Below are 14,768 nucleotides of genomic sequence, written 5' to 3' on the forward strand. Positions count from 1 at the left end.
TTAAGTCACATTGGTCTTTCAGCATTGTCCAATCTATCAATCGCTCAGATAGCAACTGGCATGCTCGATGCTGAGATGAACTAAGTCACCCGTAGATTATCCAGAGCCCACACGAGAGGCTCCAGGATTCGGCTGTGTCTTAGCCAATCAATAGTTGGATTCAGATCATTGTAAGTCTACACAAGCTCCTTCCACTGGTAGAGACCCCAGGACAGCTTCCACTCAGTAGAGGCAGAGATAATTGTAATAGGCTATACAGAGGTATGGTCAGGCATCTCTTACATTCACTTGTCTGCTCCCCATTCTTTGTTGTTCTAAATGGACACATAAGGTTCTCTTCACACATCCATGATGTCACGGGCTCCTTATCCAATGTACTCTGTATTTTCAGTGATGTCACCGGTTCCTAGTGACCAGATAGGCTGCACTCTTAGTGATGTCGCCAGCTCCTAGTGAATGAATAGGCTAAATTCTCAGTGATGCCACTGGTTCCTAGTGACAGCACAGGCTGTACTCTGTGATGTCACTGGCTCAGCTGCACTCTGGGTGATGTCACTGTTTTTTTGTTATGTGGGCAAAACTACAGAGGGCACCTACATTTCCCTTCCATATCCCCTGTGGTTCATGCACTATTTAAGGAAAGTGAACAGTATGAAAAGTGTCCCCAACTGTCCATCATGCCGGGACATGCTTCTTGCTGAACGTGGCATCTCCTGAAAATTAGGAAACTTATTATTGAATGGTGTCAGGTGGGAGTCAAAAGAATTTGGTTTTACTGACCACTTAAAAAGACGGTGGGCCTAGTTCTCTATGGGGGCCTGGGACTGCAGTCTAGCCACCGATAAGATGCACCATCTGTGAATGTTGGTTCCTAGACATGTGATCAGAGAAACGCAATCAGCTAAAGGGAACATTCTGTGAACATTGAGTGATCTCCATGGTAGAATCGTCGCAGTATTGTGTAATCACATTGAGCCCACGGTCGCTTGTATAAAACAAGCTTTGGTTCCCAGATGAATGGCGCCCAGAACAATAGATGCTATTATGCGGATACACATTTTTCAAGAACAATAACCTTTATTTCTTCTGTTCCAGGTAAACACTATGGAGTGTACAGCTGTGAAGGCTGCAAAGGCTTCTTCAAGCGGACAGTTCGGAAGGACCTCACGTACACCTGCAGGGACAGCAAGGACTGCCTGATAGACAAGCGGCAGCGTAACCGATGTCAGTACTGCCGATACCAGAAGTGTCTCGCTATGGGCATGAAGAGAGAGGGTAAGAGACTGCCCGTTCTGCACTGTGCCATGTGTTCATCACTAGGTCTCCATGCCCGCCTTAGCAGATGAAAGTCCGGCTTACTGGGAATATTAAGTGTCTGTCTTATGCAGGCTGCCATTGTATAAATGGTATTCATGAAAATGGCGCACATCCATTCACAGTGGGCCAATGGCGTTGCCGAGGCATGAGTCACTGGTTAATTGGACTGGCATTATTCTTTAGGCCCATGTTAGAGAATACTGCCAGAAACTGCCTGTATACGGGGACGTGTCGGCATTAATATGTTTGCTATAAATTGCCGCTTGCTGGGAAACGCCAGAAAATGCTGCAGCCTCACCCCAACCACTCTCCATGTGACCACCAGCCCCTACTTACGTGTTGCTGCTGTGGGCCCCACTGCATCATGGTCTGTACAGAATAGCGCGGGAGGGGCTGATCATAGCGGTTGCTTGTATAATTTCCTGAGTATTATCCGCTGTCTTCTTGGGCAGAGAGCAAGGTCATAGTGCGCAATGTTTGTGGGATGGCAGCCACTGTTTTGGCGGGGGCATTATCACCTGTAGGGAAAGGTTAGTTTGTCGTTTTGACGTTATTAGCGGCATGGCTGTCTGATGTGTATGCCGAAAGCCTTTGCAACAAGGCAGCGGCCATTTTGTTTAAATGCCCACACATCACCTGTTATGACTTGAGTATAAACTGGGTAACTATTATCGAGACGCTACTGAATTTGGGGTAACGTCACTCTCTGCTTGTCAGTAATCATGGACGTCAGTCATGTGCCTATTTACTATGGTCATTACCTCTTTCACAAACCCTCGTTTGCATGGTATAATTTTTTTTTTTTTAAAGATTCTGTCCTTTAAATTTCATTTGCAATGTACCTTTGGCCCTGCTTTGTGCATATCTAGTTTACTTTGGTCATCTTTTTATGTGATACAGTACAGGAAACCTGTAAATACATTGTCAGTGTTACTCTACATTTCATCTGTGCTTTATGCTATAGAGAGGTTCTGTCCCGGAATACACATCCCCTTTTGCCGTCCTACTCCCAAATTCATACTCCTGCAGGGCAGGGGGGTCCGATTTTGTTTCTGAAGCCCCTCCCACCCACCCTCCGCCTCTGTGGTAGTCACCCACCCATCTCTAAATTTCAAAGCTTACTATTCTCTTGTCTCTATTGCAGAAGGTGGGACGGCTAAGATATAAATATATTTTTATATTATCTCCATAATACATTTGGAGTAAAGTAGTTCAATTTATTACTAGATTTTGTATATACAGTACTTCCGGAGGCTATTTAGCAAAGTTTTGTCGTTCTCAGATAAGTTGCACAGATTTGCACAAGGAGCAGAACTGGGCAATGTTAAGATGTAGTTTCTGCATTCGCCGTAATAAGCCTGGTGATGTCACTGCCTAGTTGTGACATCACTGGAGCTGTACGACATTGTTAACGGTGTACATTAGATGGGATACTAATAAGCTGAAATGGAAACATTTATAAATACCATAAATGCAGTAAAATTCTAAGTCGCCGATATCTAAATCGACAAATGTATGAGAGTGGTGTCGGGATCTGTAAAGTATCTGGATTTCACAGAACGAGTAAGAATGAAGGCGTGAATGCTTGTAATATAGCATTGGTATGTTTTGCAGCTGTATATCGGTTACGATAATCGCCTGAATGTGGAGCGCTTGCAGCACAGGTCTGTGGAATAATGCCATGTAGATTAGAAAATCCATAGAATTAGCATAAATCGTGATTACCAGGTTTTAGGGATATCCATGTTTGAGCACAGACGGTTAAATCAAAATGACTGAGGTACAAATGAATCCACCTGTGCTTAACTATGGATATCCTGAAATCCTGTACTGTTACGGTACCTTTATGACCGAGTTTAGGAAACATTGGCCTAGCTATTTTTTTTTTTTTACCGTTTCCATGTCGCTTTTATTGTTGCAATTTTAACATATAATCATAAAAAAACGGGTACAGTAAAGACTCCAGGGTTTGCGAGTCCGAACGCCCATAGAATTGCAGGGGGAAAGATAAACTGTTGTATTACTTGATTTCTGGAAAGTGCTCCAATGCCTTAGGGGCTGATTCAGAGGTGGATGGAGAAGTGTCCGCAGCATCTTTTTGCAGTTTGTGCAAGGACTAATGCCTATAAGAAGGACCCTCTCCGCTACGACCCCTCCCCTGTCCCCATCGAGGACCACCTACATTTTTCGGTGCATTATCTGAAATCGCAACTGCGAGTTTGATTTGCTGGGGAGTAATTGTGTATTATACTGATGTGTTGAGGGCTTAGTGGCTTTGAAAACTGTGCAAAGACTTGGGTGTGATGCGTTGTTTAATTTTTGAGGTTCGGCAATAGGATGTACAATGAATCCTGGTTGTTATTTGCATGGGAGAAATAACTAGAAAAAAGAGGCTTTCGTGTGGCCACAAATGTGTTTTCTCTTCCCCCCAGAGTCTTGAGAATTGGGATATATATCTGTGGAATGGATTTGGTGTATATGGGAGGTTTTCAAACAGGAATGGTCTTCAATGCCATAGACAATATAACCTTACCCATAATAGATAGACATGGAACTGTTCTATGAACATCTGCAGCGAATATATAGCACCGCGTGTGAGGCCTGTTCGCCGCACCCATTGCAGTTCCAGTAGATTTACAAAAGTACATTTAACTTTATTTTCATACATTGGGTATTACTTAAATAAAAAAAAACCATTTAGCCCCCCAGGGGTTGGAGAACGGAACATGTGAGCAGACGGCACAACATTCTGCAAGGGTTTTGCAGTCAGCAATTGGCCTTTTTTGTCAGGCAGACGCATTTCCGTAGCCCGTGGCGCATCTAGACCTGTCAGCGACACAGGGAAAAGCTCTCTTAGCATAGCAAGGACAAAATGATCTGTAAAAACTAGGGTTTAAATGAAGATAATGAGGATTATTTCTTGGATCGATGCTGCTCTGACTGGGACGGGGATCTAAACGCAATAATTGAATGAACCTTATGTCTGTTTCCATTTTCCTGAGTCACAGAGCAAACAGTTTATAGAGAATAAAAAGTGCAGTACAGAAAAACGACTTTTATTACCAGCCCCAGTATTAGTGTAAATGCCACATACATCAGCCTGAGGTTAATTGTTTGTTCAGTGATCACTTGCACAGCAGGAGGGATGATAAATGGAACTCGCCACGGAGTGTTGGTTGTAATTGAGAGCTACATGGAGCGGGGGGCGCATGAACCAGGGATCGCTGACATTGATGCAGACCTGCTCGCTGGCTGCGTATCTTCGCTGCCTAGTGATCAGGTAAAGGCCGCCCAGCCGAATGCACGCCTCCCACCACCGCCGCCCGAATCCCCGCAATTAGCGTGCGAGCAGATGTGTACACTTTCTAATGATTTTATTTTCTCCGTTCGTGGATAAAAGGGAAACCTATAATTACTTTTATCCTGGATGGAGATGGGCGAAATCGGGGCGGGTGCCGACGTCATGTGACATCAGCCACCTGCCGCAAGCTCCCTGCGATTGCACGGGTATGCCAAGCATTTTTGTGGACGCGCACATAAAACACTGGGCGGTCCCCTGCGTCCGATCCTGGAGCGAACGCTAGGCGAGGGTGAAACTCACCAAAGGTGTTCACTCCCGGGGCGAATTGGGACCTGAGCGATCAGTAAGGACAACGCGCGGGGTAATTCAGCAACTTTATTAACGGTAAAAGTTCTACTGTCACCAAAGATATGACACTTACGCACGCAGCTAAAGTCCTGTATTACCGCAGTTTTTGTAAATAGACCCCCCCCCCGTTACAGTCCTGTGTAGGCTTCCCATCCTAATCTGGCAATAACAGGCTAAGATGTCCTGCGTGAGTGCAGTCATTTATCCTGATCAGCTGCGCAGAGTAACACACTCGGCCCCTGCAGCCCACAGGATGCTCCTGGACATAAATCTCCCTTTTATCTCTCTATTGACACTCATTACACAAGGCCCAGCAGCTGCTGGAGCAGATGACGGCTCAGATTCATTGCCTTTTTAACACATAATTTAGCCTCTGTCTCACAGCAATTAGCCGGGCAAAGTGGCAGGAGACACCCTGGGCTTCCCTGTGTGATGTGAGCGATGCGTATCGGTGACTCGTGTACAGCATCATCCAGTCACTGAGTCATTACCTGCACCAGACCTAACAGGTTACATGCGTGTGTACACGTACACATAGATCTATGCATAGATATATGTAGTGCTTGTCATTCGCCAGCTATTGCGACAATCATTGAAGGGTTGTATTTGTCCTATGTCTCTCCCCCTGCCTTCTTCCCTTGCCAGTTAGCCCCTTTCTGCTACCCTTTGCCTTTGTTTCTCTCCTCCTTCTTCCCTTGTTTTTTTCATCTTTCTGTCTTTTCTGGCTTCTATTTTTGCCCCTTCATTCCCCTTGGGACATGTAGCCTTATAGCATAAAAGGCCTGATTCAGGTTTGAATAGACACTGCCTATCTAACAGGTCTCTGGCCACGCAGCTCCTCCGCGACCACAATCACTAACTATAGGGTGTAAGTTGCACTACAGTTGCTGCTTGTTAGTCTTTGTAATAGAAAGGTTGTTGTCTTTCAATGTAAGGGGCCCTGTCATAGTGATTACTCCTGGGTGGCGGCGTCTGCCACAGTCCACTGTTGGGCCCGATCAACGCTGTTGGCGTAGAAGCGCACTTAACCAGAGCGCAGATACCACATGACTGCGTTTACGATGCATTGGGTTTCGCTTGGGGCCGCAGACGTGGCGGATGGGAATTGTTACTTGCAGTCCTATTTTATTTATTACCAGTTATTTATATAGCACGCACCTATTCCGCAGCGCTGTACATAGAGACTATTTATATCAGTCCCTGCCCCAGTGGAGCTTACAGTCTATATTCCCTACCACATGTACACGCACACAGACATTCTAGGGTTAATTTTTGTTGGGAGCCAAATTACCGCTTGATATGATTTTGTAGTGTGCAAAGAAACTGGAGCACCCACAGGAAACACCGGGCAAGCGCGGGGAGAATATACAAACTCCACACAGTTAGGGCCATGGTAGGAATGGAGCCCATGACCACAGTGCTGTGAGGTAGCAATGCTAACCATTACACCATCCGTGCATTCCACACAGATTTTCTTCGTGCCCTCTCCCCCTCCCCCGTCTGTCTTATTAGTAGACTTACCATACTGTCCCTTTAAACTGGGGTGTTTATGGATTACACAGGTTCTGTGGCTGATTACAACCAGGTGAGATGCAGGCTTGTAGTCAGCCAGCCCCAGAACCTGCGTCGTTTAATGACTGTCCTAATTTAATGGGATACTACGGTAAGCCTACTTATAAGGATAGTTCACAGCGCTAACATTTGCTAGAGAAGGGTTAAGGAACATGCTGTGGGACTACACAGCCCAGAAACTCCTGCCCACAGCTTTGCATGTGATTGTCTGGAAACCCTTTCCCATACTCCTCTCCGCTACCCAGCTTGGGAGGTCTGCGAGATGAAGCCGATGGGACGAAGCGGTGTCTGTCCCGGGCAAGCAGCACATGTGAGGGACACGAGGCTATCTGCGCAGCGTCACTCTGGGATTGTCATACATCGCTACACAGGGACAATGCCTCTATTATACGGCTCTTCCCATTCTACAGCCGTGGCCCATTTATCTCATACGGTTCCAGCGCAGTAAGTATCCTGCATGACCATAGCGCGGGTGACGGCTGTTTATGCTCTCAGAAGGGATGAGTCAGGCAGAGGCCTGATTCAGAGTTGTTCACTAGGCAGTGTCTATTTGCTGCCATTGAGCAGGTGAACGTCCGCCCCCCCGGCCGAGTGAATCCCCAAAGCCGGATAAATCATATGATGGTCGCTCACCATCGAATGATTTTTCCACTGTCCGTAATGACTTCTCTTGCGTACGCTTCCCAACATATTCGGGTCGGGCGCTGTTGTCATGTGACATCAGCTGCCCCAATCAGGCATGGGTACACCTACATTGGCAAGGAAACACCCAACATTTTTATGGGCGCACTCCTAAAACGCTGGGTGCTCCCCTGCTTCTGCCTCGTGCCCGCCCACTATTGAGTGAACGCCTCGGCGGTTTGCACATAGTTATGTATGCGCAAACCCCAAACATGGCCGGGGGAGCGAATACGGACCTGAATCACCCCCCCTAATGACCTTAGTCATTTGCACATATAATAGATCACTTGTATTAGTGATCTGGTACTAACTGACGCGCCATTCGGCAGTAGGTTACTATAATTACTGATCTATTAATGCAGACTCGCTTAGCGTCACTGGACAGATGACTCGGAATAGATTTATGTCATGAGGCCACTGCCCGTGCTGAGTCTTTGGGCCTGATGGCTGCAACGCTGGGTTATAATACGGCGTTCCTAGCTTTCTGCATTTATGCCTCCGCACCTACCCAACCGCCCACATGGACTGCATAAGCAACCGTGGCTTGGACTGTGTAAGCAACCGTGGCTTGGACTGTGTAAGCAACCGTGGCTTGGACTGTGTAAGCAACCGTGGCTTGGACTGTGTAAGCAACCGTGGCTTGGACTGTGTAAGCAACCGTGGCTTGGACTGTGTAAGCAACCGTGGCTTGGACTGTGTAAGCAACCGTGGCTTGGATTGCGTAAGCAACCGTGGCTTGGACTGTGTAAGCAACCGTGGCTTGGACTGTGTAAGCAACCGTGGCTTGGACTGTGTAAGCAACCGTGGCTTGGACTGCGTAAGCAACCGTAGCATGTACAGCAACAATGTAATCGACAGCGATAGTACTTTCTAGTAACATTGTATGATGATGGTTTCACGTTAGTGATCTCCGTGTTTTTGGTGTGGTGTACCCGGCCGTGCACAGAGGAAGTCACGCGCTCTGGGATGCCAGTGGCAGAACATTTGCTTCCCATCCATAGTCACATGTGTGACAGGAGGATTAAACGTCCGTTATACACCAGGGAGGAACTTTAGCTTCCTCGTGCGCTGAGAACCCCAGCTGCAGCATTACACAGATACTGTATATACACCTCTCCCCAGTGCAACCAGTAATCCCCACAGCTCACGCTATTAGAGTAAAGGGGTTCACAGTGTCCCCCAAAATATAACATTAGAGCACAGAACATAATAGTCTAGCTGTCCCAAATATGGGTCATTAGGTCAATAGTGACAAGGTCATAAAAACTATGACAGGAGTTTTTCAGGTTTATGGTGTTCCAATTTTTAGCTAATTTTTAGTATTGTACTGCGTCCTCCCGCATGGCTCGCTTTGCCCCATGCAGTTACACATCCCCCTACCCCCATCACCTCTGTAGTAACACGTCCCCCATCACCTCTGTAGTAACACACCCCCCCATCACCTCTGTACTAACACACCCCCCCCCCATCACCTCTGTACTAGCACCCCCCCCCATCACCTCTGTACTAACACACCCCCCCATCAGCTCTGTACTAACACACACCCCCATCACCTCTGTACTAACACACCCCCCCATCACCTCTGTACTAACACACCCCCCCCATCACCTCTGTACTAACACACCCCCCCCATCACCTCTGTACTAACACACCCCCCCATCACCTCTGTACTAACACACACCCCCATCACCTCTGTACTAACACACACCCCCATCACCTCTGTACTAACACACACCCCCATCACCTCTGTACTAACACACCCCCCCATCACCTCTGTACTAACACATCCCCCCCATCACCTCTGTACTAACACATCCCCCCCATCACCTCTGTACTAACACATCCCCCCCATCACCTCTGTACTAACACGCCCCCCCTTCACCTCTGTACTAACACGTCCGCCCCCCCCCCCCCTTCACCCCTGTACTAACACATCCCTCCCCTTCACCTCTGTAGTAACACATCCCCCCCCCATCACCTCTGTACTAACACGTCGTCGTCCCCATTCACCTCTGTACTAACACATCCCCCCCTTCACCTCTGTACTAACACATCCCCCCCATCACCTCTGTACTAACATGTCCCCCCCATCACCTGTGTACTAAAATGTCCCCCCATCACCGCTGTAGTAACACATCCCCCCATCACCTCTGTACTAACACATCCCCACCATCACCTCTGCAGTAACACGCTCCCCCCATAACCTCTGCAGTAACACGTCCCCCCCTCTGTGGTAACATGCCCTCCCCATCTGATTTAGTGGGGACGCGCATCGCTATTGCCTACAGGGGAAACACTGGGAGAGAATAACTTACTAGGCGATTTGGACTATCTAGTCAAAACCTCCTACCCAAATTGCCCCGTGTGTGCACCCCTATAAGCTCTGTATGACTGTGATATGCAGCATACATGGAGGGGCTTATTGCCCTAGGCAGCGTGCGAGATGAGGGAGGGGCTTCAGCTGTCCATAAGGGGGGGGTTACAGTATAACTTACGGTGGAATGTCAGAGAAACACTGAACAATGTATTGTACTTCATGATTTCTTTTTCTCATTAGCATTTTCTTATACAGGGGGGGGAGGGTCCTGTTAGCGCCACACCAGCGTAGCGCCATCTCCGGGGAGGGATTGTAACCGTACTGGCCAATGTGGTTGTGTTAGGAGCAGCTGCCGGGACTCCAGGTCTCGGAGCTGGACTATGACTTGTGTGCGGTGCACTGCCAGGGCCACATCCAATAATTGTTTTTATTCTATGACAGGGATGGCGCCCCATCCATCCCAGCACACAAGAGATCTGCGATGTCAGACGGAACAAGGTATTTTCACCACAGACGTATTATTGTTGATGACGGAGCGTGAGCTCCTTGGCTCCCTCGTTCCCATGTTTGCATACTAACAAAATTACCTTTTTCCATGGTCGTCGTAAGAAGCCGAAACGATGCATCCCAAGTTGTGCAGGTTCCCATAAGTACATGTGTACACGTTGCGCTGCCGCTGGCCTGCTAGATTGCTGCGATGCATCCCCCGCTACTGGACTGTTACGCTGCCGCGCCACTGTACCTGCCCGGCCAGCCCCATTCCCTGCCACCTTAAGGGGTAACTTAAGTTTGGGGTGGTGATTCAAGAGTGTACAGTATAGGCGAATCCTGGGGTGGGACCAGGAAGGAAAAGACATTGCCTGCACATATGAAAACCACCTCCATTACAGGCCTGTCCTGCTTCTTGCTGAACTGGATCGGTCATCCCCCATGTTCTCCGCCCATAAGTAGCCCCCTGGCTTCCATTCGGCCATGGAAGCAACACGTCACCGGGATATGGTCCCTGGTCCACATACATTGGGTCGACTAATGAAGGTCGACAGTTCAAAAGGTCAGCTTGATTTTTTCACGTTTTTTTTATTTTTGAGCTGACATTTGCCGACCGGCATTGTGGGAGAATAAAATAGTATGTCGACACTCAGGACAAACAACATGAAAAACTTATGTTGCCCTTCCCATTGTTGACCTAATTCTATGTGTCAACCTGTCGACCTCAGTGTTCGACCCAATTACATATGTCAACCTTAATTCAGTCGACGTAGTGATCTATCCCGGTGACGTGCTGCTTGTATAGCTAAATGGAACCCATGGGGCTACTACGAGCTAAAAATATGGAGGATGACAGACCCGGTTCAGCAAGAAACTCACGTCAACTGTTTTCTGTGTTGACTTTTTGCATGTCGACACTTTGCACGTTGACAGTTTCCTTGTGTCGACCTTTGGTCAATGCCGACCTAGTGCATGTGACCTTTATTCATGTGCCAACCTATTCACTGTTGACCTAATAATCTACACTCAGCGTGACGACGCAGCTGCATTTTCTCCCCCATGACTCCCATAAGGTCCGGAAGTGGTGGGTCCTTTTCATGTAGCCATTGCAAGGGTGGGGGAACCCAGGGAGACCCGCCAACTAGGCTGGAATCATTTCCGTACTACCTTTTCAGCCGTTGGGTTCTATTCCATCGACAGGGGGCTAGAAACATGGTGTAAGAGTCCGTATCCTTACGCCGAGCCCGCGTTTGACTTTCTCCGTAAGCGCTGTAACACGACCTCTCTCTAACACAAGACACTTTATTCTGCGGGACAAAGACACTTTTGTGCCATCGCTTTAAAACGGTCAAAGACAATAAATATTACTTTGTAAAGTTACCGGAGATGAAGGCTAAGAGGGACTGATCTTCCCAGTGTAGGATTACACAGGTGTCTGTGGAAAATGAATGCAACAAGGATTTGTGTAGAGGGTGAATGTGTCACAGGCAGAGAGGAGATGCGGTGACGATGGTGGGATCCTGTTCCTGCAGCCATCAGTCTCAATCCGGAACTTTCTATAGGTGATGTCGTCTTTTGTATTAGGAAGGGTAGGGGTCATTGGGTCAAACTATATTAGGTCGACATATAAAATAGGTCGATATGGCTAAGGTGGACAGGGTTGGAAGGATCGACACAAGCAGTAGGGATGGGTGGGGGGGCATAGCGACCTTGCCTTGTGTCAACAGGGTTGGGAGGTCGACACAAGGCAAGATCGACATGAGGTTTTTCACGTTTTTTGTCCCGAATGTCGACATAGACACTGTCAAAGTGTAGCGCTGGGCTCGGCACACTATTCTAAAATTCCACCATGGTGTAGTGGATGGTAGGGCATGAAATACCACCCGTCGGCACATATCGGCTGTGAAAAAATGCACATCGACCTTGCCATTGTCGACCTAATGCTTTTGTTGACCTTCAATCTCTGTCGACCTTAGCCATGTCCACCTACTACATGTGTCGACCTAAGCCATGTCGATTTTCATTGGTTGACCCAATGCATCTCGACCTAAATAGGGTTGACCTAGCTATCATATCCCATTGGGATTGGACAAGAGACTCCTGCAGACTATGGTTCTAGATTAAGGCAGCCATATATAAAATGCAGCCAGTCCATTCTCTAGGAGCCCAGGACCCAGCGTCAGTCGCGACAAGTAGAGGTTGTCATTGGGAATTTGGGTCCGATTCACATGGGAAGTACAGTAGCGACATCTGTGAAAGTACCTCATGGCTCAGTGCGGTTGCCTCTAGGGAGCAGCCTGTGGACTTTACTGGTGGTATTAGTTTGGGTCACCGGGAAATAAGTCCGTATATTGTCTGATTTCATTCCTAGTTTTCCAGAATCTTTGATTTTTAGTCTAAAAATTAGGATTTCTACAACAGAGCAAAAATAAGTTATTGTCTGCACAGAAAGTGATCACCGTTAGCAACGACAAAAACACCACCACTGCCTGGGAACAGGACAGGTGGACAATATCCGCGTGCTGTTTTACCACCCGTTCGCATTGGCAGTTGCAGTCTCCGCCTGGAGAGAGCCAAGCGCTGCTGTGATGCAGTTCATTCATTGGCTGTTGGTCTGCCCATGTCTAGTTCCCTATGTGGGACCTTTGTGTCCTTATCAATATAATGGGCATAAAACAGATTCTCTCATTAGCCGCAGTGGGTTAAAGTGACTGTAGTTTGGTGAATTACACCTCATAGTGACCTTGCCAGAGACTCCAGACAGCCAGCTCTTTCCTCTGCATGAACCAGGGTAACCCTGCTCAGAGCACAGACGTCTTCTGTCACAAGAGAGGGAGTTCACTGCCCCCCCCCCCCCCCCCCACGCATCCCAGTGTTCTTATACCCTCAATTTCCTGTCTTGCTACTTTGTGTATTCCAGAAATGTGGCCAGCCTTTCTTTGAGGCTACAGGATTAATTCTCATTGTTAACCAGCAAAACCAGTTATCACTGAGCGTAGTGATTTGTATAGTGCCTACATTAGACAGGCAGGCTATTACTCTGCTATTGTGCAGCTCAACATTGACATCACATATACTGCTACTTGTGCCGCTCTCGTGACATCACACATACTGCTACTCGTGCAGCTCTACTGTGACATCACACGCACTGCTACTCATGCAGCTCTACTGTGAGATCACACGTACTACTACACGTCCAGCTCTACAGTGACATCACAAACTGCCCCTCGTGCAGCTCTACAGTGACAACACATACTGCTACTTGTACAGCTCTACTTTGATATCATACACTGCTACTTGTGCAGCTCTACTTTGACATCACACATACTACTACACGTGCAGCTTTATAGTGACATCACAAACTGCTACTTGTGCAGCTCTACAGTGACATCACACACTGCTACTCCTGCAGCTCTACAGTGACATCACACACTGCTAATCTACAGTGATATCACACACTGCTACTCGTGCAGCTCTACAGTGACATCAAACACTGCGACTTGTGCCACACTACAGTGACATCGAACACTGTGACTTGTGCTGCAACAACAGTGACATCACACACTGCTACTTGTGCCGCTCTACACTGACATCACACACTGCTGCTCTAGAGTGACATCACATACTGAAACTCCTCCCGCTCTAGAGTGACATCACACACACTGATACTTGTGCAGCTCTACAGTGACATCACATACTGCTTCTCGTGCAGCTCTACAGTGACATCACACACTGCACTATATTTATGTAAACTTATGAAAAGAGAAATTGAAAACACCAAAATATAATTTTACTTGTTCCTAGCATGTTAATTGATGGAATATTAAAAGTAATGTCAGTGCCCGTGACCATAGCACTTGAGAATAATCATTTGCCTTTTATTATATAGGATGTTGGAGTAGTCATATTATAACCAAAACTTGAATAAGCCTTAGGAAAAGCTCTTCAGGTATCAGGAGGCTGAAGTGGGGGCAAGTAGGCAGTATGAGAAGGGAAATATAACGGCACAATTGTTCCCCAGGTAGCGCCACTATGTGGCCAGAGAGGGCAAGGTACAATGACTCATTGGCTACATGTGTGCACCAGTCAAAATCTTACCAAAACCTAGATATGAAAGGCCATGCCATGCATATTTTCCGCTCAATATCTTACTCAGATGGCATCTTTTTGTGCATGGCATTGTGATAAAACACACAAGGTGCCCTGTACACCACTAGTGGAAAACAAAGACCTCACAATGATCTAGTTCTGTTTGGTTGGTCAGTAGGTCCAAAGCCAACTTGTATAATAGCTTCTGCAGACCACTAATGATCACAGGCCCTGCAGCCACCTACACTTAGTTCCTTGCCACTTACAACTAGTCTTCCAGGCTTGAACTTAGCGTAACGCCTCCCAAGACCACTGTATTCTGCTGCGTTATTAATTATACTCTTACTCATTACAAACCAACTCGTTACATAGAATTCGTGTAAGCGGGTGCTTTTACTGGATGGGGCTCGTGCCCACTGTGGCTGGGAATGAAGACTTCTTGTGCACTTTATGGAAATAATTCCATTGCTGGTCTTTGGTAACCCCCCCACATCCCACCTCATAATAAATAATTTCGCAAAACCCGGGACTGTTCAGAGCTGAGGTGCGCTTTAATGATATCTGTACTGTGCCACCACTTTGGTGTAGTCGATGCGCAGGGGAGTTTATGGTTTGGGGTAGGGGATTGGTTCGAAATCCCGGCGGTCGGAATCT

General features: G+C 47.4%; 1 protein-coding gene and 1 long non-coding RNA gene across 8 annotated transcripts in view; one reads left to right on the forward strand and one right to left on the reverse strand.

Annotated features, from left to right (window-relative positions):
- Window positions 1-14,768, forward strand: part of RXRA (retinoid X receptor alpha) — a 148,739-nt gene that overhangs the window by 107,365 nt on the left and 26,606 nt on the right. For 5 of the 7 annotated variants that reach the window (XM_083158591.1, XM_083158593.1, XM_083158592.1 and 2 more), the window contains 2 exons: window positions 1,096-1,275; window positions 9,978-10,034. In XM_083158591.1, coding sequence (XP_083014717.1) covers window positions 1,096-1,275; window positions 9,978-10,034 — 237 coding nt within the window. The remainder of the gene's footprint in view (window positions 1-1,095; window positions 1,276-9,977; window positions 10,035-14,768) is intronic. The other 2 variants (XM_083158590.1, XM_083158589.1) reach the window with 1 other exon arrangement.
- LOC146035251 (uncharacterized) overlaps window positions 1-14,768 on the reverse strand; it is a 135,006-nt gene that overhangs the window by 6,263 nt on the left and 113,975 nt on the right. The gene's annotated exons all lie outside the window — the stretch shown is intronic.

This window comes from Crinia signifera, chromosome 9, assembly GCF_055691185.1.
Source record: "Crinia signifera chromosome 9, ASM5569118v1, whole genome shotgun sequence".
Taxonomy (NCBI): domain Eukaryota; kingdom Metazoa; phylum Chordata; class Amphibia; order Anura; family Myobatrachidae; genus Crinia; species Crinia signifera.